Here is a 26,483-nt window from a genome sequence, read left to right on the forward strand (position 1 = left end):
ACTCTTTATGTTGTACATTCTATGGGTTTTGCCAAATGTATATGTATCCACTGTTATGGTATCATACAGAATAGTTTCACTGCCCTAAAAATTCCCTGTTACACCTATTTAACCCTCCCTCCCTCCCCCTGAACCCCTGACAACCACTGATCTTTTGTGGTTTTGCCTTTTCCAGGATGTCACATAGTTGAAATCATGTAGTGTATAGCCCTTCCAGATTTACTTCTCTCACTTAGCAAAATGCATTTAAGATTCCTGCATGTCTTTTCATAGCTTGACAGTGCATTTCTTTTTTTTTTTTTTTTTGCGGTACGCGGGCCTGTCACTGTTGTGGCCTCTCCCGTTGCGGAGCACAGGCTCCGGACGCGCAGGCTCAGCGACCACGGCTCACGGGCCCGGCCGCTCCGCAGCATGTGGGATCTTCCCGGAACGGGGCACGAACCCGTGTCCCCTGCATCGGCAGGCGGACTCTCAACCAATGCACCATCAGGGAAACCCGATAGTGCATTTCTTGATAGCACTGAATAATATTCCATTATATGTGTACTAAAATTTGTTTACTCATTCACCTATTGAGAAACATCTTGGTTGCTTCCAAATTTTGGCAATGATGAATAAAGTTGCTATAAACATCCTTGTGCAGGTTTGTGTGCGTGTGTGTGTGTGTGTGTGTGTGTGTGTGTGTATACTTAAATTTTCAACATATTTGAGTAAATACCAAGGAATATGACTGCTGGATCATACGGTGTATGTTTGTTTTGTAAGAAACTGCCAAGCAGTCTTCCAAAGTGGCTGTACCATTCTGCATCCCACTAGCAATGAATAACCGTTCCTGTTGCTCCACATCCTTGCCAGCATTTAGCATCAGTTTTTGTGATTTTGGCCATAATAACTGTTGTGTAGCGGTATCTCACTATTTTAATTTGTAATCCTCGAATGACATATGATGCTGAGCATTTTTTTTCATATGTTTATTTGCCACCTGTATATCTTCTTTGATGAGGTGTCTGTTTAAATATTTTGCTCATTTTAATTTTTATTTATTTTTATTTTTTTAAAAAAATTTATTTATTTGGTTGCACTGGGTCTTTAGTTGCGGCACGTGGGATCTTTGTTGTGCAGGATCTTTAGTTGCTGCATGGGAAACTAAAGAATTGCGGCATGCGGGATCTTAGTTGCGATGTGGGATCTTAGTTGCAGCATGCTGGATCTAGTTCCCTGACCAGGGATCGAACCCAGGTCCCCTGCATTGGGAGCACGGAGTCTTACCCATTGGACCACCAGGGAAGTCCCTTGCTCATTTTTAAACTGACTTGTTTGCTTTCTTATGGTTGAGCTTTAAGAGTTCTTTGTATATTTTGAATACTAATTCTTTAACAGATATGTGTTTTGCAAAGATTTCCCCCCAGTCTGTAGCTTTTCTTTTCATTCTCTTGTGCAGTGTCTTTGCAGAGCAGAAGTTTTAAATTTTAACATATCAGCCATTCAATTACCATGAGAAAGAGATGTTGCAAAAACTTTCTTGATTATTAGAAAGAGTGGATTGAATGACTTCCACAGTCTCTTTTGACTCTAGGTTTTTATGGTTCTGTGAAAAGAACAATGGTGTGTTGTGAATTTTTCCCATATGAATTCTAGCCCCCCCTTCTCATTATAACATTAATATATGGTAATTGCAAAAAGTTTAGAAAATATAGAAAAGAAAAGAAGAAAATATGATATTAAAAAAATAGTTTGGCATTTAATAGTGGAAGAATTTGGATGACAAGCAAAACAGGCAAAGAGGCATGACTTTATGCCTGCCTTTGATTAATTGCAACTTAACAGGTCTCCATTTTCTTACTAATTCAAAGGTTACATGGATGGAAAAACAGTAATGAAGCCCATAAATAATTAACTTAAAAATATTTATTGCAACAAGTTAAGCATTACCAAAGTGTATGAAGTAAAAAGTGGTGGTCTCCCTCCACTCCATCCTTCTAATTGTAATTGTTCTCTAGAAACAAAAATCTTAATATCCATCATACCTTGTTATACACATTCACACAGACCTGCAAGCTTCATGAGCCAGGGGTCAATCTGTGTCTATCTTGACATACAATATTGTGAACCTAGTGCCTAACACTGAGCTTAGTACACAGAAGGTGCTCAACTGAATGAATAAATGTCACACTCTACATTGTTCTCTAGGTGGCTTTTAAAAAAAAATTAAGAATGTAACCTGGATCTCTTTCCATGTAAGGACATTGGTAGCTACTTCATTCTTTTCAATGGCTCCAGAATAATCCACGCTATGGATGCACACTATAATTTATTTAACCAGTCCCCTATTACTTGATGTTTAGCTTATATACATTTTTACAAACAAAACACACATGCACACACACACATATATGTATGTTACAAACAATGCTTCAGTAAGCATTATAGTCTAATTATTTTGTAAAAAAAAGTCATATCAATCTATCCTCTCACTCTCTTGGGGAGCATTAAGTCACCTGGCCACACCTGGCTGCCCCAGAGGCTGGAAGTGGAATTTCTAGCTGGACGGCAGGTACCAGGTTACAAGGCATTCATGGTGGAAGGATGGAAGAACAGACTTGGGAGAGCAGGGCTTAATAAATACGACTATTATTTATTTATAAAAAGAAAAAAATCTCTCATTTCACTAACAGTGAACGTGTCAATTTCTCCACAACCACAGTGGAGATGATATCCCAAATCAGATATTATCAATGTTTGTCATTGTTGCTGTTATTTTTGCTTGGAGCAAGGGTTCATATAACGTGAACAGCTGGCTATTTTGTTGTAAAGGAAAGTTGGGATTCAAATGAGGAAGATCTTTAGTGGCAAATAGGACATTTGAATATTTTTAAGCCATGAGAATCCAGAGAAAGAGTTTGAGAAATTTTTTAAATATATTGCAAAATGTTTGAGCTAGAAGAGGTCTTAAAATATTATCTCTTTCAATGCACTTCTTTTATAGATGAGGAAATCGAAACTCTGAGAAGTGAACTGATTTACCCAAGCCCACGCTACCCATTAGTAGCTGATCTGGGATTAGAATCAAGGTTGTTTTGGGTCTCAGCCTATCATTGTTTGGTTCTATTCAGTAAATACTGATATTTATTTATTGAGCATCAAATCCTGTGTTTGGTACTAAAGAGGATTCAGATAAGTAAGGACACATATTTACTGAGAATTTTTTGAGAATTTTCTTGTGCCAGATCTTTCACATACATTTCAATCTAGTCCAATGCATCTATCGTACCAAGTGAATCAATCTATCTACTAGTTTCTTGTTTTTTTCTGTTTTTTTTTTTTTCAGTATTATTAGGGATTCCCTATGTTTCAGTAATAGTAGTAATTCTTGGCATCAAGCCTGGAATAAGAAGTTCCGCAGGTCAGGAGGAAAATTATACCATTGTTTCTCTCAACAAGATGTCAACTGGAGAGCATAGCTGATAGCTTTTTTCTCAGGCCTGCTCAGGGCATCTCTCTCTAAGTTCCTGTCTAGGTCCTTAGTGTGTGCCATCCTGAGAAATGCCAGAATTGAAAGAAGGCCACCTGAGGCTGGGAGAATGGCAGAGATGTGGCTGGGGAGACATGTGGGACAGGTCATGGAAGGCTTTGTTGATCTAGTTAAGGATTTGGTTCTAAGTGTATTGGGGAGCTAATGAAGGGTTTTAAGCAGATCTTATCTGCATTTAAAATCCAAACACACACACACAGACACACACACACAGACACACACACTCATGTGCGCGCGTGCACGTGCGCGGCTTTGAATGGATTAGAAAAGCTGCAAGGATGGATGAATCAGGAGGCTCTATCATTAGTCCAGGTGGTAAGTGATGGTAGCTTATCCCCTGGGTGCAACACAGAAGTGGAGATATATTAGGCAGACAAAATTGACAGGACTTGATTAATTGATACGGCCTTGAGGGAGAAGGTACTGTCCTGAATGACTCCCTGGTTTTCAGCTAATGCTGCTGGATGCAAGTGGGTGATGTTCACTGAGATGGGAACTCTGGAGCTGGATGATGAAGGGGACGATGTTGTGCTCAGTTTTTTGAAATGTTGATTTGGAGTGCCTAAAGCCCACAGAAACGTGCCGGGTGGGTAGGTTAGGCAAAGGAATTAGAGATCAAAGAAGAACTAGAGACTTCAATTTGGGAGGTCTGGTCATCTGGTAGATGACATTGCCTAGGTACAGGCTCTTCTTCTCCTTCCTCTTCCCCATTCCTCTCCTTCTCCTTCTTCTTCTCCTTCCTCCCCCTCTTCCTCCTCTTCTTCCCCCTCCCCCTTCCTCTCCTCATTCTTTTTTTTAAAGGAAGTCTTAAAAAATAAGTGTTGGATGGTTCAGATCTGTTGTTTTTATTCCTTCATCTATAAGATTACCCAGTTTTTATTATATTTTTGTATTAAACATTTTGGTTATTTGGTTTCATTTATAACATTATCTACAACCTTCGAATTATGAACTAAAATCCCTATTGCTGAATTAGCTGAATACAACAGCAGGTCCATGTATGACAGGAAGAAATTTTAGGTAGTAGAGTGCCCAGATAAACCGACTGGCTAGATAGTCTTTTGGTCAAAATATTTCAAAAATTTCATATCTTGATCCAGTTACTAATGAAAATAATCTGGCATACGAAGTGTTTAAGCACTTTGAGGAGTATTCATCTAACTTTTTGTTTAGGGAACCAGTGAGCTCTTGTTTTTTTAATGAAAAGGACACTTTCTGTTTTTCATTACAGCTGCATTGAACAAAATTAGTATCCATACGGCGTCTGAAATTCAAATGCCTTTGTCTTGTCTTTCTTGTACCTAGTATACGGTTACAAAAGAAGGGTCACTACAGTTAAGATTTAATTGCCAAGATTTTCGAAAAAAAACACAGATATGCTCTTCATAGTTGCTCTAACCACGCAGCTCTGTGCTGCTGCAAGTTGCTCAAACTGTGCCGTGAAGAAGCCCTTAACTGCTGAAAAGGCCAGAGACTGAAACGGAGTATTGCACAACTCTTCACCACCCAGCGGTTTTGCTTCCAAATCTGGCTTTCGTAGCATCCCAAAGCGGGAGCCGCTCCTCGCTCCACTGGAGCCAGCCGGTTCCCCCTCAAAAGCAGCCGGAGTTTCCTCGTTCGAGCCCCGGGCGTCCCTCCCTCCACCCAAGGTTCCCGTGGAAGGGAAGCCACGCGGGCGCGGGGCCCCGGAGTTCCCACTGTCCGGCCGGGGAGACCCAGTCTCCCAGGAGGGACTCCCGCACTCGAGTCCCGCCGGCCAGGTGGACCAAAGGTCCGCGGGCTCCACGCCGCTCCCCTCCCCCGCCGCCCCATTGTCTGCCTCGCCCCGCCCCGGGGGACACGTGCGCCTGCAGCTTCCCGAGCGAGGAGAGCGCGGGGCGGCGGCGGCGTGGACACCGCCTGGAACGACTACGCGGCCGCGGCGCCCGGGGCGGGGGCCGGGCGCGCACGGACCGGTGGGTACGCTCCGCGGAGCTGCGCTCGCGTTCCGCGCCCCCCGCCCCGTTCCCCGCCGGTCCGGGACGGGGCGGGGGGTGGGGCGAGCGGGAGCTCGGTTGGGGGGCGTGCGCGTGGTGCCGCGGTGGGGGTGGGGTGGGGCGGGGTGGGGAGATGCCTGTCTCCTGACAAAGGAGAACGAGTGGGACACGCTGAGCCGGCCCGCCCCGCCCCGCTCGGAGGGGCGCGGGAGGGGGAGTGCCGGGAGGGGAAGGGGCGGGCCTTTCATTCACTCTTGGCCCCTCCGCCGCCGCCGGAGCGGAAGGGCGGGGTCTCGCGCCCTCCTGTGTGGTGAGGAGCGAGGGAGGTGGCGGGCGTGGGGGCGGAGCCCGCGGGCGCGCGTCCCGAGGCGTAAGCTACGTCGTCACGTCAGCGCGGGAGAGAGAAAGAGAGGAGCCGAGTCGGCCGGGACTGGGGGGACGGGGCCGAGAGACCGAGGGAGGGAGCGAGCGTGCGAGCGTGCAAGCGAGGAGGGGAAGGGCGGCCACTCGTGCCTGAGCGGCCGCGGACAACACTGCGGGCGGTTGGGGAAAGGAGCAGGGAGGGGAAGAAGAAAGGCCTAGAGGAGAGGCGGACGGAGGCTGGTGGTGGTGGGAGAAGGAGAAGGAGGAGTTGGAGGCGGGCAGGGGCTGAAGGAGTGAGTGAGAGAAGCGGACGCGCGAGGGAGGGGAGGGAAGGGAAGGGGGGGGTCACGCGGAGGCGCGCGCGCGCACTGGGAGCGCGCTCGGAGGCGAGTGGAACTGGATCGGGTTTGCTGCCAGCGGCGTGAGCTTCGGCCGCCATTTTACAACAGCTCCACTCGCGCCGGACCCAGGGAGCAGCGAGCACGCGTTGCCCGCAACCGGATCTCCTCGGACAGGATTCCTCCACCGCAGCCCGACGGGGAGGTAACGACCGCCGGGACCCGGGTCTGGGAGGGGAGTTCCGTGACATTGTGGAGTGAGCTGTGGGATGGCGGTGCGGGGAGAAACCGGCTTTTCTGGAAAATGGATTCCAAGGAAGAGGGGAGCACGTTGACTGGGGCTGCTTGGGAGTAGGCCGCGGCCCGCGCCGCCACTTCCTTCTCCCTTCCATGTGCTGCTGCCATTCGGGCTTTGTCTGCGGCGCTCCAGGGAGGAGGCGCCCCCGTGGCCCGCGCGGACCACGAGCGGCGGCGGAGTTGGTGCTGTCGTGGCCGTCGCCGCGGCGCGGGAGTGGGCGGAGAGGAGCCGGTCCTGTCCCGCAGCCGCGCGGCGGGGTTGGGTGGTGCTCGGGGTCCGGCGAGCGTTGGGCAGTTCGCGGAACGCCCTCGCGCCGCCGGCTTGTCGGCCCCGGCCCGGGGGTGGCACCGCCGGCCCCCGCGCCGCAGTCGCTGCCGGGACCGGCGAGGGGTGGGGGGCTTGCACCGCGCGCCGCGGCGCACGTCTCGGCGGGCGGGCGGGCGGCCGGCGGTCGCCGGCGCCCGGGGCAGAGAGAGCCATGTGTCACGGCCGAGACGGCGGCGCTGGGGGGCGGGGAGAGCCTGTGGCCTGGCGCCGCCGCGGCCTCGGTGTCGAGGGGCGAGGTTGTGCTGCTGCTGCTGCTTGCTGGGGGCTCTGGCCGCGGCTTGGGGTTGCTGTTGGGAGCCGGTGACGGTGGTCTTGGCCTGGGACTCGGTGGGTTTTCGTGGAAGGAAGTTGTAGGACATTGGAAGGCGCAGAGCACGTGTTTCTGCTGGGCTCCCGGGGGCCGCAGCGGTGAGGCTGCCGCTCTGGATGCGGAGTCGGGGGCGGGCTTTGGGGTGTGCGGGTGAAGGGTGGAGAAATTGGGTGGTGGGAAGGTAGCTTGTGTGAGCGCTTTGTTCTTCGCAGGCTGTTGTTACCGATCTTTAAGCGGCAGGCGGGAAAAGCGCGCACTTCGGGGGTTTACCTTTGAGAGGGAAAAGCCCAGCTTTGCTTGCTCCACACACACCTCGTTCGCCGTACGGGCACAGCTGCATGTGGCACGCTGGCTCGTCCTCGTGCTGGTTGGGCTCCATTTGTAATGTGGTTTTTCCTAGGGAGTGTTAGCAGGTGAGTCAGGGGTGGTGCTAAGGAAAAACGTAGTGGATCCGTCCTTCTGTGCCCCGCGCTCCGAATGTGGCTTGTCAGGCGACAGTGACTTTCAAGTAAGGCCTCTTTAAAGGGAGGTGCAGGCTGACTGGTGTAGAAATTGGTAGAGAATGTAAAGATTGGGGCTCTCATATTGTCCTCTACCCTTTCTGAAGATCCTAGTTTAATTTTGCTTATTGCGTTTGAACAGATCTCTGGAAACATGGCTACAGAACATGTTAATGGAAATGGTACTGAAGAGCCCATGGATACTACTTCTGCAGTTATCCATTCAGAAAATTTTCAGACATTGCTTGATGCTGGTTTACCACAGAAAGTTGCTGAAAAACTAGATGAAATTTACGTTGCAGGTAAGAACTAACACTTGCAAAATTATATCATGAAATTTTTCTATTGGATTTCTGGCTTTGAGCTAAAATAGCAACTTTTTGTGGTTTCCAATAAGTGTGGGACCTGGAGTTTTGCCTTGTTGTGCTAGTTGTGAACTAGAGGTTAAGGTGTATAGAGGGAGGGAAGAGAAAGGGTTAGGAGGTAAAGGCTGGCTGGCCAGATGGATAAGTATACGATGGTAGCAACAGCTGCTAAATATTGGAAGCAGGCCATGTGACTTTTTGGGGGTATTTTTATAGTAGGATTCTTGTTAAATAACTTGGTAACTGTAGACTTGTAGTCTGTCTCCGTGTGGCTCTTGCTTTTTCTAGTGGTATTTGAAATTGAGTAGAGGTTCATTTGTCATGCTCGGTACTTCGTTGGTTGGTTTTAGAATTTGTGAGCCTATATATTTGCTGTAGAAATAGGGTTCAGAATTGTCTGATTTAGACACAGAACAAGATTAAAAAAAAGTGGTTGAGAGGCCTTATTTAGTTCATAATGCCGTTCAGAATAGCTAAGGTATGTGTGTTTTTCATCATATAGATGATAAGGGGGCATGGAAGAATTCTTAGTTGGCACCTATATTGGCAAACATGGTCTTTTTTAAAAAAAAAAACCTTCTAGAAATATTAAAAGTTGACAATTAATTAAGTTTTTTCTTCTCCAGGGCTGGTTGCACATAGCGATTTAGATGAAAGAGCTATCGAAGCTTTAAAAGAATTCAATGAAGACGGCGCATTGGCAGTTCTTCAGCAGTTTAAAGACAGTGATCTCTCTCATGTTCAGGTAACATTAATCTAGTGTCAGTGTAAAAACAATAAAAAACCTGAGTAGTTTTGATAGTTCAAGTTTTATTTATTTAGGTACGTTTAAGATAACTATTGTTAAATATGATTGGAAAATTCGTTTGCAGAACAAAAGTGCCTTTTTATGTGGAGTCATGAAGACTTATAGGCAGAGAGAAAAACAGGGGACCAAAGTAGCAGATTCTAGCAAAGGACCAGATGAGGCAAAAATTAAGGTATGTCTTTAAAAACTTTCTTTTTTACTCCTTTCAGTTTTAAAGTTTTTTTTTTTCTATTTTCTAGCTTTGGTAAATATTTCTTGGGTGTGAAATGGGTGTGTGTGTTTTGTTTTTCGTGTTTTTTTGTCTGTTTTTTGTGGGGGTTTTTGATGTTGCGAGTTAATGACCATGAGATAATTTGTTAATCTTTTGTAATTACTGTTTTTCCTGCCTTTAACAATTTGTTTCTAAAACAGTTCTGAAGTTTTTCTTCTTAGCTAGCTACTGTTTCTTAAATCTGTGTTATTGGTATTCTAAATAAAAGATTTAGAGAAATACAGCCACCATATTTTTTTAGAAACCTGCAAGTCCAGATTAACTGACAGTGGAACCAAAATGGGAGGGGATCTGCTCACCTCATACTGGTGGAGTGTGTGCATTTAGCAGCTGACTGCTTTTCTTAGGATTCTCAAGCCCCCAAATTAAATGGGTTTAGTATTTTAACACTGCCTTCTTTTCCTTCCATTAGTATGGGTTTTAAAGGCCAATTTGTTCATTTCTAGAAGCAGCTTTTAAGGATAAAATGGATTACTGTGGAAATGTAAATGAGGAAACTGAGGCTGAGGGTAGGTTTCCTTTGCGCTCCCCCCACCCCCAAAGTCAGAAGAGTAAATGGCCTCAAAGTCAACTAGGTTTTGATCTTGGTGTTTTTTAGTTGTGTTGAGTTTTTAGTTCATAGAAAATATGACGGTGATCATACTAGTTTTAATCTGGTACTCTTAATACAGTGTGCCACTGCTCTTGAACCAAGGGTTATGGTTTAAGAAAATAAGTTACTAGGAACAATAGAGGTGTCAGGTGTGTTTTAATGCTGTGGGAAGAGAGAAGCTTGGAATATGGAGTTAGACGTTAAGGCTATCTATAAGTTTGAGCCTTTTGCAGTTGTAGCTGTGGGTGAATTGTGTTTGAGCTATAAGTTTAGTTTTTCCAAAGAAATGGAATATAGTTGTTACTCATTGTAATTAATCAGTTGCAATTAAGTCTATACTGAGACAGTTATTAAAATTTTATGAAAAATTGAAAATTTCGTTTGTGAGATTCAGTTCTATCTTTGGAAGGGAGTGGCTTAAAGCATTAGTGTGACTTAAATTGTGGCAAGAAGGCAGACTTTTTTTCTTTTAACATCTTTATTGTAGTTTCTGCTGTATAACAAAATGAATCAGCTTATGTGCAAACGTATATCCCCTTCCTCTTGCATCTCCCTCCCACCCTCCTAATGCCACCCCTCTAGGTGGTCGCAAAGCACCCAGCTGATCTCCCTGTGCTACGTGGCTGCTTCCCACTAGCTATCTATTTTACATTTGGTAGTGTGTATATGTCCATGCCACTCTCTCACTTTGTCCCAGCTTACCCTTTCCCCTCCCCGCGTCAAGTCCATTTTCTCTACGTCGAAGACAGACATTTTTATAGGATGTTTTTCAGAGGGAATAAGTTTTTCCTTTTTGTTTTTAGCGAGTGACATAAGAGGTATTATTTGGGTCACTTAAAGATTACAGTGAAAGAAGCGCAGGGATTACATATGGGAAAAAGGGAAGAAGGAGCCATTTAATGGTTTAGTTTATGTGATAGTAATAGATTTGAGTTTATTTTTGTTACTAACCCAATGTTGCACTGTTAAGCACATATATTTGGAGATAATAGAAAAAGACTACTTAAAACATGTAGCACTTTCTGGGCTTTTTTGTTAAGACAATTTAGGAATAAAGGAGTTATCAGTTACAGTATGTTTTCATAATATATTTTATGTTCTTTGGGTAGAAAATATTTAAAATCTATCTAGGTGTTTTCATTTTCAAAGACTAAAGTGACCCCCAAATCACTTAACAGCATTTTGATAAGTTTTGTCCTGTGCCTAGTGTTTCTTTTTATTTCAGAATTTATCATCTAATTATTGGGTTGCTTTTATTATTCAGAAAACCAGTTTTGTGCTTTGTGGGTGCGATGGTGGAAAAGGAATAATTCTTGTTTTTTCCTTAGGCTAACTTTTTTCTAGTCTTTTTGCTTATAATAGAAGATGAAGAGAAATTTTTAATGCTCTGAGTAAATATGAGTTGTGTAAATTTAACAGTTCACTTTTAGGGAGGTAATATATAGAGGTTATGTCACATTGTTGCAGCTTCATAAAGTTTTCAAAATCATTTTGGCTCTCATTTTTTCTGAGTGATCCATGCTGTCCTGTGAAGCATGGTACTTGAATGTCAGATGAATAAGAGGTCATTTTTCCTGCAACCCCTAAGTTTCTGGACTTAATTGGAGGAGTGTAATTTCTATAAAGGTTGGTGAAACTCCCAGAATGGCGGTAGGTACCTAGAAGTGTGGGTTACAGGGAAATTTATTGGGTAAGAAAGCTAGATTTGGGAGAGAGAAGTTATCCATCTCCTTCTTTAGGAGAGAATTATTTTCAGCCTAATTAGGTGCAGTCCTTTTTTAGAAGGGCCGAATAGGTACACGTTGCCTTGAAAGTTGTTGACGGATCAATATTTAGTGTTGTTCACTGAGCACTACTCAGTAATTAATTGGAGACCAGAAAATAATTTGACCAGGATCCTGAAATTTTCATTATAAATTAGGGCATATTATAAATTACAAGCATACATTAAAAGGGGAATTCTGAAACACAACAGAAATCTGTAAGTAGGGAATGTTGCAAAGATCCATGGAAAGATTTGAAGAAGATTGATTTTAAACTGCTCAGTGTATGGGTGTGGTCTCATGAATGAAATGTATTGATGACATTTGAACTTTTTAAGGCGCTCTTGGAAAGAACAGGATACACACTCGATGTGACCACTGGACAGAGGAAGTATGGGGGACCGCCTCCAGATTCCGTTTATTCAGGTCAGCAGCCTTCTGTTGGCACTGAGGTAAAGAGACTAAAAACTTGTACCCTTTGTAGTAAATGTACAGGTGTCTGGTTCTCTAAAGAAACTCTCCATGGTTTTTACTTCATATTTAATTTACAGATATTTGTAGGGAAGATCCCAAGAGATCTGTTTGAGGATGAACTTGTTCCATTGTTTGAAAAAGCTGGACCTATATGGGATCTTCGTCTAATGATGGATCCACTAACTGGTCTCAATAGAGGTTATGCGTTTGTCACTTTTTGTACAAAAGAAGCAGCTCAGGAGGCTGTTAAACTGGTGAGTTTTTTTTTCTTTTCAGTTTTCACATTCTCTGTTTTCATTTAAAGCCAGGACTTTTCTTAATTGTGTTAACCAAAGGTTTTTGAAGTGCTGATTAGGCACTGTCCCATTTTCTATGTACACATTGTAGCAGTATTTTTTGCATGTATAGTTGAACTGACTCAGGATGTATAAGGTAGTGTGGTGGAGTTGAAGTTACTGGTGCTTTGAATTTGGCTTAGCAATTTTTTTTTTTCAAGGAGTGTTAAAAGGTTTAAGAAAGTAACTGTAGTAGATAGGGCTCTTAAAGGACCATATCTGGCTGTCCCTTTTTCGAAAATGTTTCACAAAGACATTGTGATGATAACTTTCTAGTTAATGAGATAAAGGATTTTATGTTGAATGGCAGTGTCTGATTTAAAAGTACTAGATGTCGGGTGAGGACCTAGTTATTTTCCCAATTTAAAGAATTTTAATGTTTCAAACTATGGCTTATATAATTCTCCTTCAAATTAGTTTTATTAAATTCTGTGACAGGTAGTTTCTGTGTTTTGTAGTTGAAGATGGAAGTTAATTTCAATCCAAGAAATACATCAAAAAGTACAGCTGGGGAGGAACTTTTGTAAATGGTTCACTATAGCAGATGATGTTTGTTAGTTTTGCGTTATCTGACTTACACACGTTTTATGGGTACTTCTAAGCAAACTTGAACTCCTTAGAGTGATTTCATCCTGAATTTTATTTTTCCTTCCCTCACCATCATATATATCACTTTTTTTTTGTTTTTTTTTTTTGCGGTACGCGTGCCTCACTGTTGTGGCCTCTCCCGTTGCGGAGCACAGGCTCCGGACGCGCAGGCTCAGCGGCCATGGCTCACGGGCCCAGCCGCTCCGCGGCATGTGGGATCTTCCCGGACCGGGGCACGAACCCGTTTCCCCTGCATCGGCAGGCGGACTCTCAACCACTGCACCACCAGGGAAGCCCATATATATCACATTTTAAGGCAAACCTTAAGGAGAAAAAGAAAACAAATATACTTACTTGGTTTTGCTTTTTGTATTGCTTGGATCTCTCCATTGGTGTGTGTAATTGAACATTGTAAAGGTTAAAATTAGAAAAGTATGCTACTTGGGAAGAATAAAGAATTCAGGAGTTTAGATATTTCTTTTTAAATCATGGCTGATTTTCTTTTCTTTCAAAGAGTGCTTTCTATTTCAGAAGGGAGAGTATGTATAGCTCTAGGGGTCCATTCAATGGTAACCTTTGAACTGTCACGTTTTTAGTTTAAACAGTTCAGGTAAAACTGAGGACTCTTTAGAGTTCTGGAAAGATACTTTAGGAGTCATCCAGTTGAATCTATAAAAGAATAGAACGTTTTGCTAGGTAGTAATAAAGTAGCAGTAAGTTTCAGTGTTGAAATACATAATGATTGAGAAGGCAGTGAGACTATCTTACTGCAAAAAGCTAGTACAGAATTTAATGATGTCAGATCCAGTTTATTTATGACGTATTACATAAAGCTTTAGTTTTGCTTAATAGGTGTGATTATTTAGTGTTACAAGTAATGATTTGTGTATTAATATTTTTTAAAGGAATCATTAAACAAACATTTGTAGACTACTTAATTTTTGTTGCCAAAATACACTAATTATGGTAGGTCGTCACTAGAATCTATTTCTAGATGATGTTCAGAATTCTTATAGTAAAGAAACATCATTAGAAGATGTTATATAATCCAGTCCTAACATCACTATTTTGAGTGCCAATAAGTACACATGAAATATGTCTCAGTTTGGGCAATTGCCTTGGCTTAACAGATCATGTAGTCCAAAGTTGCATTGCTGTAGGCTTAGAGTAGTCTTAGTAATGTAGTTAAGTTTTTCAACTGTAACACAGAAATTTCCAGGTAGCCAAACAGCCATTTTGATTGGTCTGTGAGCTAGCTCTTGTCCTAAATCTTTTAACATTTTTTTCTGGGTTTGTGATTTGAGTCCTTATCTGGGGGCATAATTATTTTTTACTATCTGATGAATAGGAGGCTCTGTGCTTTATTGTCTTTTTAAGGGTATTCTTAGCACTGGGATGAATTGGACGTATTGTCATTGCTTTTTTAAAAAGGATGCTTTACCATAGCTAGGACTATGGTGATAATAGAATTGGGAGATTTGCCTTAATGCAACAGTAGAAGAAAGGACTAGACTTTTGAGGAAATAAAACATTCTAGAGAAATAAAAAACTGAAGTTGATTAGGATGTTTTTTGCTACCTTGTTTTGATTCCTGGAAGTGAGTACCCTTCCTAAATGTATTTTTTAAGGAAGCATATTTTGAAAACTACTTCTACTCGTATCATGTCACGAGTCTACTTGAATTACAGCTTTATCCAAGGTGAATTTTTATATAAGGTAGTTGAACTGTTGTTCTAGTTGCACATAATCAGATGTTGAGAAAATGCCTTTTTTACGTTATTTATAGATGAGGCAAGATTGAAGCACCATCTTTTTGCTTTCCTGTACTTTGTGTCTTGAGAAATACCTTCGATTGAGTTGAGATAGTTTATATATTCAGCCTTATTTTTTGATGTTATTCAACAACGACACCCCCCCCAAAAAAGACTAGATTTTAAGTTTGCATCTGAATTATTTGTCAAATGGGTTGATGTTAACAGCTGAAGAAGAGGCATGAAGTTAGAAGCAACTGCAAACTTCTTAATGACCCTATTTTCAGCTAACATCTGCCTTGTATTTGGGGGAATAAGAAAATTCATCCCTAAATGATGACAATGTAGCTAAGGAAGCAAGATTTAAATTTGTGAAAAGGTGAATAATAGCTACCACTTGTGCTTGTTGAGGCACAGGAGCTGTGCTAGGTGCTACATTATTACCTTTAAAGATCACTTCAACTCATTCTTCAAGGTAAGTGAAATATCTTCCTTTTGCAGTAGAATAAATAGTCTGGGTGGCTTGCCCAGAGCCGTACTGGTTTAGTTTGATACCAGGTTTGTTTAGCATGTGCTTATCGTTAATTAGACATAACAATTTAAGCCAGCAGTATAAGTTATGTTGCCAGGTAGCCTGATTCTTCAAATTATGTAGTGGTTTAGGTAGTGTTAAAAGGAATTCAGAGTGTAAGTCGTCTCTACTGCCAAATTTATTTTTGGCATCTAACCAATTTGTACCATCTTCCTGCTACCATCCTAGCCTAAGGTACCATTTGAAGAATCCTTCTAGCTAGTCTCACTGCTTTCCATTGCTCCTTTACAGTCTTACCTTTTAGCTGTGTAGATTAGATCGCAACAGTCCCATGCTGAAAACTCTAATAATGGCTTCCAAACAAGGTTCTATCTGATCAGGTTTTTGCTTACCTCTCTCTTCCCATTCTTCTTTATTACCCTTCCATCCACACTTTGCCTTTTTTGTCCTCCACAAAAGCTATGAGCATTTCCATCTCAAGGCTGCCTTCTGTTCTTTCTCCCACTTCTCCCAGTTAGCACAGCTGCTGTCTTATCAATCAGGTTTTCTTAGAAGGCCTTTCTAAGAAAGGCTTACCACCCAGTTGCCCCATGACAGTATACTGAACATGATAAAAAAAGGAATGCTTAGATGTACTTAAAATTATTTTTTAACTTTGAAAGATTATTTGCTTCTCTCTTCCCATCAGAAAATTTGCTCTTTTTTCCTGTATCCCCAGCATTTAGAACAGTGCCATTATAGAGTAGGTACTAGGTAAATAACCTGACTGGCTGACCAGGCAAGTGTGTATATGTATTTGTGTGGTGTGCTGCTGGAATTGGAGCCCAGGGCTACTGGCTCTGCACTGCCCATTATGGTTTCTATACAATGGAAGTGTCCTACTGAAAATACCTTTGTTACAAAGACTGGAATACTGACTTCTATTTGCACATTAAAGGTTATGACTTTAATAGCCACTGATAGTTTATCACCACAGTGGTTGTATACACCAGTGTACAACCATTTTGATGAATGCAGCTGGCAAGACAGGTCGACAGAATATTTTAGTAGCAATTAGCAAGTGTTTAGTGTGTTTAACATGAAAACTTTTACTATGGCCATACAAGGTAGTTTGATCCAGTTCTTGACTTTGGGGTTTCTAGGACTTGAGAGGCTAACTACAATTAAAGTGGAAGCATGTGGTTCACAGGGTAAAGGAGGGATGAAGGGATCGATTGCTCTCGGTTGAGGTTGTTAGAGAACGCTTTGTGATAAAAAGGTGTGAGCAGGGCAGTGAAGGAAATAGATGAATAGTTGAAGCACTGTTTTGTGGAAAGGGAGGTAAAACTTGTATAAAGTCAGTGCTAGAAGGCAGTAGGCATGACTGCTGGGCTGAGTTGCATGGTGCTATTAAAGTTTTGAGCCTTTGTATGGGTTGCATGATGTAAATAACGGTATAGGTTCTTTTTTTTAATCAGTGATATGAATGAGGGCATAGTTGGACTGCTTGGAACGTTTGGTGACTTGAATCTATATGTAGTGGTTAATGCCATGGATGGCAAAATAAGGATCTGAAAAGATTTTGATAGCCTGGGACAGTAGTTTACACCAGCAGGATGGAATTGAGTGGGGCTGAGAGTCAAGTCCTATACATGACTAATCCACAAGTAAGCTGTAGTGTGTTAGTGGTGTGGTGTGATTGCCAAATAAGCCAAGATAATCATGGACTACATGTTGCAGAGGCCTGGTGTTTAGAAGTGTAAGAATAGTCTCCAGCTTACTCTAGACTCCTCAGTCTGCCTCTATAGGATTGTGTTATGGATGTCACTGTTTGATGACACTCTGGGAGGCAGTTCCCAATTTCAGAGAAGTAATGATTAGCCAAGCATAGAAGGGGGATTGAGTCCTAAGCATTGTGTGCAGGTATATGAAGTGCTGTCATTTGGAGGAGGAAATAGACTTATTGTAGAATTTTTAGGGAAGTAGGTTTGGCTCAAGGTAAAGAAGACTTAAATGGACAGGCTTGGGAGGTAGCGGCTTTGCTGCTGTAAGGGTTAGGACTGAGCAGCCACTTCTGGATCAGTTTTCTAAGTCCGAGATTGCTGAATTTCCGGGGATTTGGTAACTGATTGGCTATAAGGGAAGGAAAGAGTGAATTGATATTTTGAACGTAGATGATGGGAATGTTCCAGACTGTACAACTCATTTTGGTGTTCCGAAATACTGAAACTGCATTGGTTAGTGTTCAAAGTTCATCTTTATTTTATTTGGTTACCTCACTGTTACTGGATCTGAAAGCTAGATTTCTAAAATTTGTTAACTTCAGTGCCTACTCTTCTAGAGTTTGGAAAAGATTACGTTTTCTTTTTTATTTTGATACTATCATATCGTCCTGATTACTAACCCTTGAGAGTAAGGGTTTATCAGCATTAAATTAGAATCTCTATTAAGGATCAGAACAGTTGTTTTGGTAATGTTTTTCTACCATCCAAGTCACTGTTAACTCACCAGCTAACACCTGCTAGGATGCAAAGTTGATTTTCGAATTTAAGGTGATAGATTGGTCTTAAAAATGCTAGAGTGAGAAAAGTTAAACAACTCAAATATACTTATAAAAGTGCATGCTTAACCTGTAGATGGGGCATTTCTTTAAGGAATGTTTATTTCTAGGCACGTTTGCTTTATTTGGACAGTATGCTATGTGCAGAGGGTCACCTTTGCTCCTTTAATGACTTCTTTTCATTGGAGAGCCAATTTACTCTCTATGGGTCAGCTATAATTGTTCCAATTTTTTAAATTAAAAAAATGTGGATGAAAAGTTAGTTTTCTTTATAAATCCTACTAAATATTCATGTCTTCATATTGTTCAGAGACTACAGTCATTTAAATACCTTCTACTTACCCCGCCTTGATTAACCATAGTGAGGATAGGTTAGAAAGGAAGAAACTTTTCTTTTGTAGATAATAATAGAAACAGTCATTACTATTTTGAGGCAGCATTGTTAAGTAAATAGTCTCTGCTCTTAGAATATTTGGAAAGAAATACAATAAAGGGAAAATGATACCAAATTGTCATCTTCAAAATAACTCCTCTTTCTCCCTTTTTAAAACTTTGTATTTCCTTCCATTCTTTTTCTGATTTTAATTTTTTTTTTTCAATTTCTGGAGTTACAGACTAAATGACCAGATTGAAAGCCATTGATTTGTCACTAAGGCTGGCTACTTGATCCTTAGATATAAAAATCTAGGGAATGTACATGTCGTAAAGCAGTTTATTGTGTTCTAAAGTTAACTTGTTTGTGTAATAGGGTATTGTAGTCTACTTGTCCATAATCCCATGCAATGGTGGATTCAGCCATAGGTCTAATATCTGCCTGTAACCGCATATTTTTATTTTTAAGAGGTGTTTGGTCTAAATAGAATATAAATGGTATGAGAAAATGAAGTCCAGGGCAGGATTTCTTAACCTCAGCACTATTAATGTTTTAGAGTACATAACTTTTTATTATGCTGGACTATTTTGTGAATTGTAGGATGTTTAATAACATATCTGGCTTCTACCTACCCACTAAATACCAACAGCAGACCCCACCTCTAGTTGACCAAAATGTGTGTGTGTCGGAGGGCAGCAAATCACTCCTGTTGGAAACTGCTGATCTGTGTTAACATAGAAGGGTGTTTTTGTTGGCCTTTATAGGATTTAGGGATTGCAGAATATTTGGTTGAGCTCAAATCTACAGGTATGCAGAGGAGTTTAGATGGTGAAGTTTCAGGGAAAGCGTTATAGTCAGAGGTTGAGCAGTATGAAAACTGTTTGAGAACTGATGTAAATAGCTGAGATTATAGTATTGTGGAGAAAAGGGAGAAGTGGTAGGGATTTTAGGACGGACTTAATGACATCCAAGGGTTTAAACTTTGTTTTGCTGATGCGGAGTCCATTGTGGGATTCTTTTTCAATAGGCAAAGTTGTGATTTAAAAAAAAACATCACCAGCATAAGTGTAAAGCATAGAGAGAATCCTGAGATCATGATGCCCAGAGACTTGGATAAGCGTGAACGGAGTCGGTGGGGTAAAAAGTACAAAACTGTTCTGAACTGAAGGAAGGATGTTTGAACTTCATGTTTAATTTTGAATATCTGGAGATGGAGAAAAAGGGAGAGGGAGGAATCAGTTTTCTGACTTGTCTGTATTTTCTTCACTTATACCTGATATACCTGTTACGCAAGAATGGGAATAACAGGGATAGGAACTTTTTGGGTTTTGCCTCTGCGGTATTCCGTTTTATGGAATATGGTTACTTGAAGATTGTTTACTTTTTACTGTAGTTTTATAGTAGTTTACCATAATCTACTTGTCTTTCTCCAACTTCATTGTAGGCTTGGTGAAAATAAAATGGGGGAGAAAGTTGGATCTGATTCAGAATAACAAGGTTCTCCTTTTAGATTTAAGTATTTGAAGCCAGAAATCCCTTATTGTAACTTTTTACAAGTGATTAGGGGAGATGGAAAAATAAGATTTAAGTGCTGATTAATAGAAAGGCAGAAAGCTTGCTGGCACTGGAATCTGTTTCCCTTGCATGAGAATAACTAGTCGGAAGGATGAATTTAAGTAGAAAATAAGGTATTGTGGAATCAGTAATTTGGAATTTAAGCTGCTTACAGACTAGATTCTTACCAAATTTGCTAAATTTCAAGGACTTGACAATTTTTTGCTTTAATTCATAAACTTGGTTAGTGTGTTTTGTCAGTACAATCTTCCTGTCTCAGATTATAATTTTTTAAAGGATAAAAATACTTGATAAACCTAAGTGTTGAAGTTTTAATTTGTTAAAAGATTTTGCTTTTGTGTATGGGATTTGCATATCTTTCTATAATGAGCACCTATAGTAGGATATTTTAAGTATTTTTAAAACATGCACTTTTCCGCCTTTCAGTATAATAATCATGAAATTCGTTCTGGAAAACACATTGGTGTCTGCATCTCCGTTGCCAACAACAGGCTTTTTGTGGGCTCTATTCCTAAGAGTAAAACCAAGGAACAGATTCTTGAAGAATTTAGCAAAGTAACAGGTAAGTTGGGTTTACTTGGAAGGAGGTTCAACTTCTAATATTTAAGGTAATGTCATGCTTTTGTGTGCCAAGCACTGTTTTAAGCACTGCATTTATTGACTCGTATTCTCACTATAGCCATATAAGATGAGTAACTCCATTTTTCAGATAAAGAAATAGAAGGTTTTGGGAAATAACTTGCTGAATGTTATGTAGTTAGTAAGGAATACGGCTGGGATTTGAACTCAGTCTGCAGAATCATTGTTGTGCTTCCCCTGTTTTGGAAAATTGTATTTCTTTCTGTGTTTTTATGCATTTTGAGGTGCTAGTTGACATTCTTAGTAAAAATGTTTGATAAGTAATAACCTGATTTTCCAAATTACAGGAATGGTAAGTACTCTTGCTATAAGCAGAGATTATACTTTGTCAGTATGGTGTAATTTCTTTGAATTGTAAAGCATTTTTTATAAGTTTCCAAGTGACAGGCTTTTGTCATTTGGAAACTAGAAAAAATAGTTTTGTCTGCCTAGAATATTTAGCAAATTATCAGCCTGTTACCAATTTCCAGGAACATTTGAAATTCTTATACAATACTAAGATAGTCTCTATTTCATTTGAAGTAAAACCATGTCTGAGGCCAGAAAAGTGCCATTAAAAAATTAGTTTTTACTTGCATGGGGTGAAAAATTTCTAACCATGTCTGATTTATACTTCTGGTTTTCCTAAAACAGCTTTGTAAAGATTTCATACCTCTCTGTCATCTAATTAATGGAAGCAGAGAAAAATTTCTAACCATGTCTGACTTATACTCCTGGTTTTCCTAAAACAGCTTTGTATAGATTTCATACCTCTCTGTCATCTGATAAATGGAAGCAGAATAGTCCTCAGGTCTAAGTAAAAAGAATACATTTTCTTTTCTTGGGGATTTTTGCATTAGGAACACTTGGAAAGTGTGGATTAGGTGAATTATCTGGACTGGTTTTTTGAGAGTCCTTGGTAAAGATAAGAGATTATTTTTCATTCTGATATTCAGGTATAATATTAGAAAAATAAATCTTTTGATCTGCTTATTTTTGCTTATTTTATCTAATTTCTCTGGAATTGTTGCTTACTTTCAGAGGGTCTTACAGACGTCATTTTATACCACCAACCAGACGACAAGAAAAAAAACAGAGGCTTTTGCTTTCTTGAATATGAAGATCACAAAACAGCTGCCCAGGCAAGACGTAGGTTAATGAGTGGTAAAGTCAAGGTCTGGGGAAATGTTGGAACTGTTGAATGGGCTGATCCTATAGAAGATCCCGATCCTGAAGTTATGGCAAAGGTAATAACAGTTGAGTTAAAAATTTTTTTGTGGTGTTGCTGGGAGCAGGGGTAGGCTTTAGAGAGTGGAGGGAAACTTGTGTGTGCTTCCTTAAACCATATTTTTGAAAGTGAGAGAAGGGTTCTGTGTTAAAGGCCACACACGAGAAATAAATAACAAGTGCATGGAGGGTGAATATAGGAATTTATTCATGGACCGTCAGCTACAGTTGTGTAGCCATCATACTCTTATGATAAAGTAGGTAGCCTACATGCAGTGGAGATGATTCACTTTCATTTTTGTGTGGATTCGAAGAGCAGTTTCTTTGAGTTTTTGAGAGTGGCGCCATTAAGATTACATGGTTTTTGTGTTAAAAGTCCTACTCCTAAAAATAGTGAACTGTACTGGCCTCAGCAGAGCTGCTGCAGTTAAAAGGTTTAGCTATTATTAGGTATCGTGCTTCAGCAGTCAGTTGAGACATCTATGAAAACAAACATCTCTTGAGTCAACACTTTACCAGTGCAGTTTGCAGTTAAGTTATTCTAACCTTTTAAAGAATCCTCCTTAATGACGATAGGCTAGGAAATACAACTAGTTTACTAAAATCAAGAGAGGAGTGTGAAGTGTCAGAACAGTGAATATTAAAGGGTAAATGTTTTTGAGGACAGAAAATACTTAGGATTCATTCTTTTTTCCTTTGGCTTATTAAGCTCTCATTGGTCAGCCCTTTAGATTAAGAAATTCAGATGCTACTTCAGGTATTTTAGGAGGAAGTGATAGTGTTTCTTAGCCAAAAGGTTAAATTTGTAGTTGTACTTGAGGAGCTTTCAGGATTGAAGACTTTATCTTACCAGTGTTTTGAATATTGTTTCCTCTCTTCAGGGTTTCAAAAGCAGGTCCCAGTTAGTTTTGACTCCCTGTGTTAAGTTCAACAGCTATTTCAGATGGCATGGTGTTCACGTTATTAGGAAATAACCACGTCCATTTTAATTGTAAAATAATAACTAATGAAAAGTCCTGTGCGTAGCATGTTTTGTTTTTTGAGCAGCAAGTACAGCAGTTTCCCATACGCACACCTGCCCACATAGCTCTGCAGCCACACACCTGCCCACATAGCTGTGCAGCCGCACACCTGCCCACACAGCTGTGCAGCCGCACACCTGCCCACATAGCTGTGCAGCCTCCTGCACGATCAGTGTCCTCACCAAAGGGGTACATTTGTCATAATCAGTGAATCTAAATCGACACATTAGTATAACTCAGTGTTTACGTTAGGATTCCCTTTTGGTGTTCTGCATCCTATGGGTTTGACAAATGTATGTTGTATCCACCATTGTAGTATCATACAGAATATTTTCATTGCCTTAAGAATCCTCTGTGATTGCCTTTTCATCTCTCGTCCCCTCATCCCTGGCACCCACTGCCCTTTTTACTGTCTCCATAGTTTTGTCTTTTCCCAAATGTCACATAGTTGGAATCATATAGTATGTAGCCATTTAAGACAGCTTCTTTTACATTTAAGGTTCCTCCATGTCTTTTCATGGCTTGATAGCTCATTTCTTGTTTAATGTTAAGTAATATTCCATTGTCTGGATTTATTATAGTTTATCCAGTCACCTACTGAAGGACAGCTTGGTTGCTTCCAAGTTTTGGCAATTATGAATTAAGGTGCTATAAGCATGCATATACAGGGTTTTGTGTGGACGCGTTTTCACCTCTTTTGGGTAAATACCAAGGAGTGTGACTGGTGAATCATATGGTATGAAAGTATGTTTAGTTTTGTAAGAAGCTGCCAAATTATACCATTTTGCATTCTAATGCAGTGAATATGTTGTTCAATATTCTCAAAAGCATTCGATGGTGTTAGTGTCTTAGATTTTGGCCGGTCACTGTAACAGGCTTGTAATGATATCTCACTGTTTTAATTTGCAATTCCCTAATGACATGATAATTGAGCATCTCTTCCTATGCTTATTCGCCATCTGTATGTCTTTGGTGAGAACGTTCAGATTTTTTGCCCATTAGATCCAGCAGCATGCTCCTTGGTATTTACCCAAATGAGTTGAAATTTTAGTCTATATTTTATATTTCTGGTACTCCTCTAATGGGTTGTGACTAAAGTTAAGTTTGCAGGGTTGGGATGGTGGCATCTTGGAAACTGAATCCTTTGGAAATACATAGGAAGTTTCTGTTTCTTTCTTAAATTTCAGGTAAAAGTGCTGTTTGTACGCAACCTGGCCAATACTGTAACAGAAGAGATTTTAGAAAAGGCATTTAGTCAGTTTGGGAAACTGGAACGAGTGAAGAAATTAAAAGATTATGCTTTCATTCATTTTGATGAGCGAGATGGTGCTGTCAAGGTAAATAACTGGGGGAATTATCATAGGCATCTAACTTAGACTAATGATTTTTAGTCATCCTAAAATCAGAATGTTTTAGAAAATTGAAGGAAACTCAGAGGTCATGTAATTACTCAAGCTAACCTTCATTGGCCTTAGCAAATCGCATAACTTACTAAACTAAGTCAAAAAGATTAATAGTTGAAGAGCTGGATCTTTAAATGAAATCAAGAATCCTATTTTATCTCATCCTTCTAGTGTTAATAGTAAATGATTTTTTTAACTTTAAATGAATCATAGTTGTGAAAGGTCTCTTGTATTGATCAGTACCTACTTTTTTAAGGCTATGGAAGAAATGAATGGCAAAGACTTGGAGGGAGAAAATATTGAAATTGTTTTTGCTAAGCCACCAGATCAGAAAAGGAAAGAAAGAAAAGCTCAGAGGCAAGCTGCAAAGAATCAAATGTAAGTGAAAGTTGTACAGATTTTAATATTGATTAACTGGTGAATAACAGGTGAACAAATCTGTAACATGCCTTTACCTTTTAAAGAGGACTTGAAGTTTAACTTGAAAGCTTTGAGTCAAAGAAAAATGCCGAGAATCTCCAAAAATGTTTATTGAGCTCTTGCTGTTGACCATACTTGTGAAACTAATTGTAATTCTAAACAACTGGACCTCTGCATAATAAACGAAAAATCAATCTAGGTTATTTTCTACTGTATTTTACAGAATGTGCTCCTGAATACGTGTTTTAAATATTAGCTGCCCCAAAGTCTTGACAGTATGTTTGGTTAAAGGGTGGAGAGTTTTTTCTCTGAGGCAGGAAATATAAAATCTCCAATTATAATAGACTTTGTTTCCTTTGTGTCAGAAAAAAGACTTCTTTACCAATACATAGTGCCCATTACTGCCATCCCAAAGGCTTCATATACTATGCATGGGTTTTGAAAAATGAAATGAGTATAATTAATGAAATAAGCAAATAACAGTATTGAGATACGAAAACAAGTGTGTAAATGCATTGTATAAATTGGATCTTTTAAGGTTATCTGCTCATTAAGACAGTGAAGGAAACTTAGCTGTGTAAGAATGAAGTTTGCAATTTAAAAAAAATTTGGTAATTGATTTCTAAGGAGGAAGAGAGGGGTAATTGCTGTTTGATGGCGAGAACAATAATCACTAAACTATATCTCAGGTCAGTTTTCTGTCTGTTGCCCTGTGTAGGGGAAGCTTCTACTATTTCATAATCAGGGAAGCATTCACGTTCCAGTTTCTGTAATTAGCTGTGCCGTTAGGCAAGTTGGCAAGTTCTGAGCCTCAGTTTCTTTAATTTTAAAAGGGAAACAGATTAAATTATGTACGATGTCTTGTATAATGATTATTATCCGAGTAATCTATCTGTACTTGTTCTAGGACTAAAGAAACACGTGCTTTTTTTTTTTTTTTTTTTTTTTTTTTGCGCTACGCGGGCCTCTCACTGCTGTGGCCTCTCCCGTTGCGGAGCACAGGCTCCGGACGTGCAGGCTCAACGGCCATGGCTCACGGGCCCAGCTGCTCTGTGGCATGTGGGGTCTTCCCGGACCAGGGCACGAACCCGTGTCCCCTGCATCGGCAGGCGCACTCTCAACCACTGTGCCACCAGGGAAGCCCGAAACATGTGCTTTTAATATGCTTGGTGGTAGTATAAATGAGAAAAGACTTACAAAGAGCTAGGTTTTGAAGGAAGAGCTAATGCTCTATCTCAGCAGACCCCTGAGTATACTCTATGCAGTGAAAATAACTTTTTCATATCTCTTCCAGAAGACAATTAACTGATTGTGGTTTTTTAATGTAGTGGCAGAATGTAAGTATAGGAGATGACATTGGATAAGTGATTAGAGCACAGCTGTGACTTGATAGATGGAGGATGATACTAAGTCGAAGGTGTAGAATGTCAGTATATCTGTTAATATTTGAAAAGAATAGTCGAAAGGGATGACTGCATGTGATGCTGGCACTTTATCTTGCTGCAGTCATTCACTGATTTTTTTTTTTTTTTAAAAATTTAACTGCAGCACACATTTCTACTTACACCTCATTGTGTCCCTGTGAGTTGAGTACTCTATCTCCCAGTTTGAAATGAGGAAACTGAGGCACAGAGGTCAACTTGCCCAAGGTCAGTCACACAGCTAGTAAGTAGTGGAGTTGGATTTGAACCAAGGCATTCTGGTCCCCAGGGTTTTACTCTTACACACTGCACCAGGGTTTCCTCAGTCTCTGTGTAATTATTGCCATTTTGTGCATGTTGATTTTTGGTTATGGGGGCTGTCCTGTGCATCATAGGACGTTTACCAGCTTCCCTGGCCTCTTCCCGCTAGATGTCAATAGCAGCCCCACCCCCACTGCCGAGTGATGACAGCTGTAAACGTCTCTAGACATCATCAGAGGCCCCCGAGGGGGCAGAAGTATCTCCAGTTGAGAATCACGGCATGCTGTGGGCATTGTGTCACTTAAGAGACAGAAAAAGATGATTTATCAATTATTAAGAGAATCAGCACAGCACAACAAAATGGTCTTAGAACCTAGTGAACAGAGAGTAGCATTTTTTTATGTGTCCGTTGGAACAGGGCCTTTGTGATTTTGAGTATAAAATAACAAGCTGAATAAACACAAGAGTAAATTCTCATAAGGAAGGATTATTTTTTACATA

At 40.6% G+C, this 26,483-nt stretch overlaps 1 protein-coding gene across 6 annotated transcripts in view; it reads left to right on the plus strand.

Annotated features, from left to right (window-relative positions):
- Positions 1 to 5,377: 5,377 nt before the first annotated feature.
- The window catches only part of SYNCRIP (synaptotagmin binding cytoplasmic RNA interacting protein), a 29,062-nt gene continuing 7,956 nt past the window's right edge, over positions 5,378 to 26,483 (plus strand). For 3 of the 6 annotated variants that reach the window (XM_067702646.1, XM_067702648.1, XM_067702649.1), the window contains exons 1-10: positions 6,281 to 6,414; positions 7,787 to 7,946; positions 8,636 to 8,754; positions 8,882 to 8,989; positions 11,782 to 11,895; positions 11,995 to 12,171; positions 20,037 to 20,172; positions 21,270 to 21,475; positions 23,665 to 23,814; positions 24,137 to 24,258. In XM_067702646.1, the coding sequence (XP_067558747.1) occupies positions 7,799 to 7,946; positions 8,636 to 8,754; positions 8,882 to 8,989; positions 11,782 to 11,895; positions 11,995 to 12,171; positions 20,037 to 20,172; positions 21,270 to 21,475; positions 23,665 to 23,814; positions 24,137 to 24,258 (1,280 nt within the window). In that variant the 5' untranslated portion in view covers positions 6,281 to 6,414; positions 7,787 to 7,798. Of the gene's footprint in view, positions 5,488 to 6,218; positions 6,415 to 7,786; positions 7,947 to 8,635; positions 8,755 to 8,881; positions 8,990 to 11,781; positions 11,896 to 11,994; positions 12,172 to 20,036; positions 20,173 to 21,269; positions 21,476 to 23,664; positions 23,815 to 24,136; positions 24,259 to 26,483 lie in introns of those variants that run through there. The other 3 variants (XM_067702647.1, XM_067702651.1, XM_067702650.1) reach the window with 3 other exon arrangements.

This window comes from Pseudorca crassidens, chromosome 13, assembly GCF_039906515.1.
Source record: "Pseudorca crassidens isolate mPseCra1 chromosome 13, mPseCra1.hap1, whole genome shotgun sequence".
NCBI lineage: Eukaryota > Metazoa > Chordata > Mammalia > Artiodactyla > Delphinidae > Pseudorca > Pseudorca crassidens.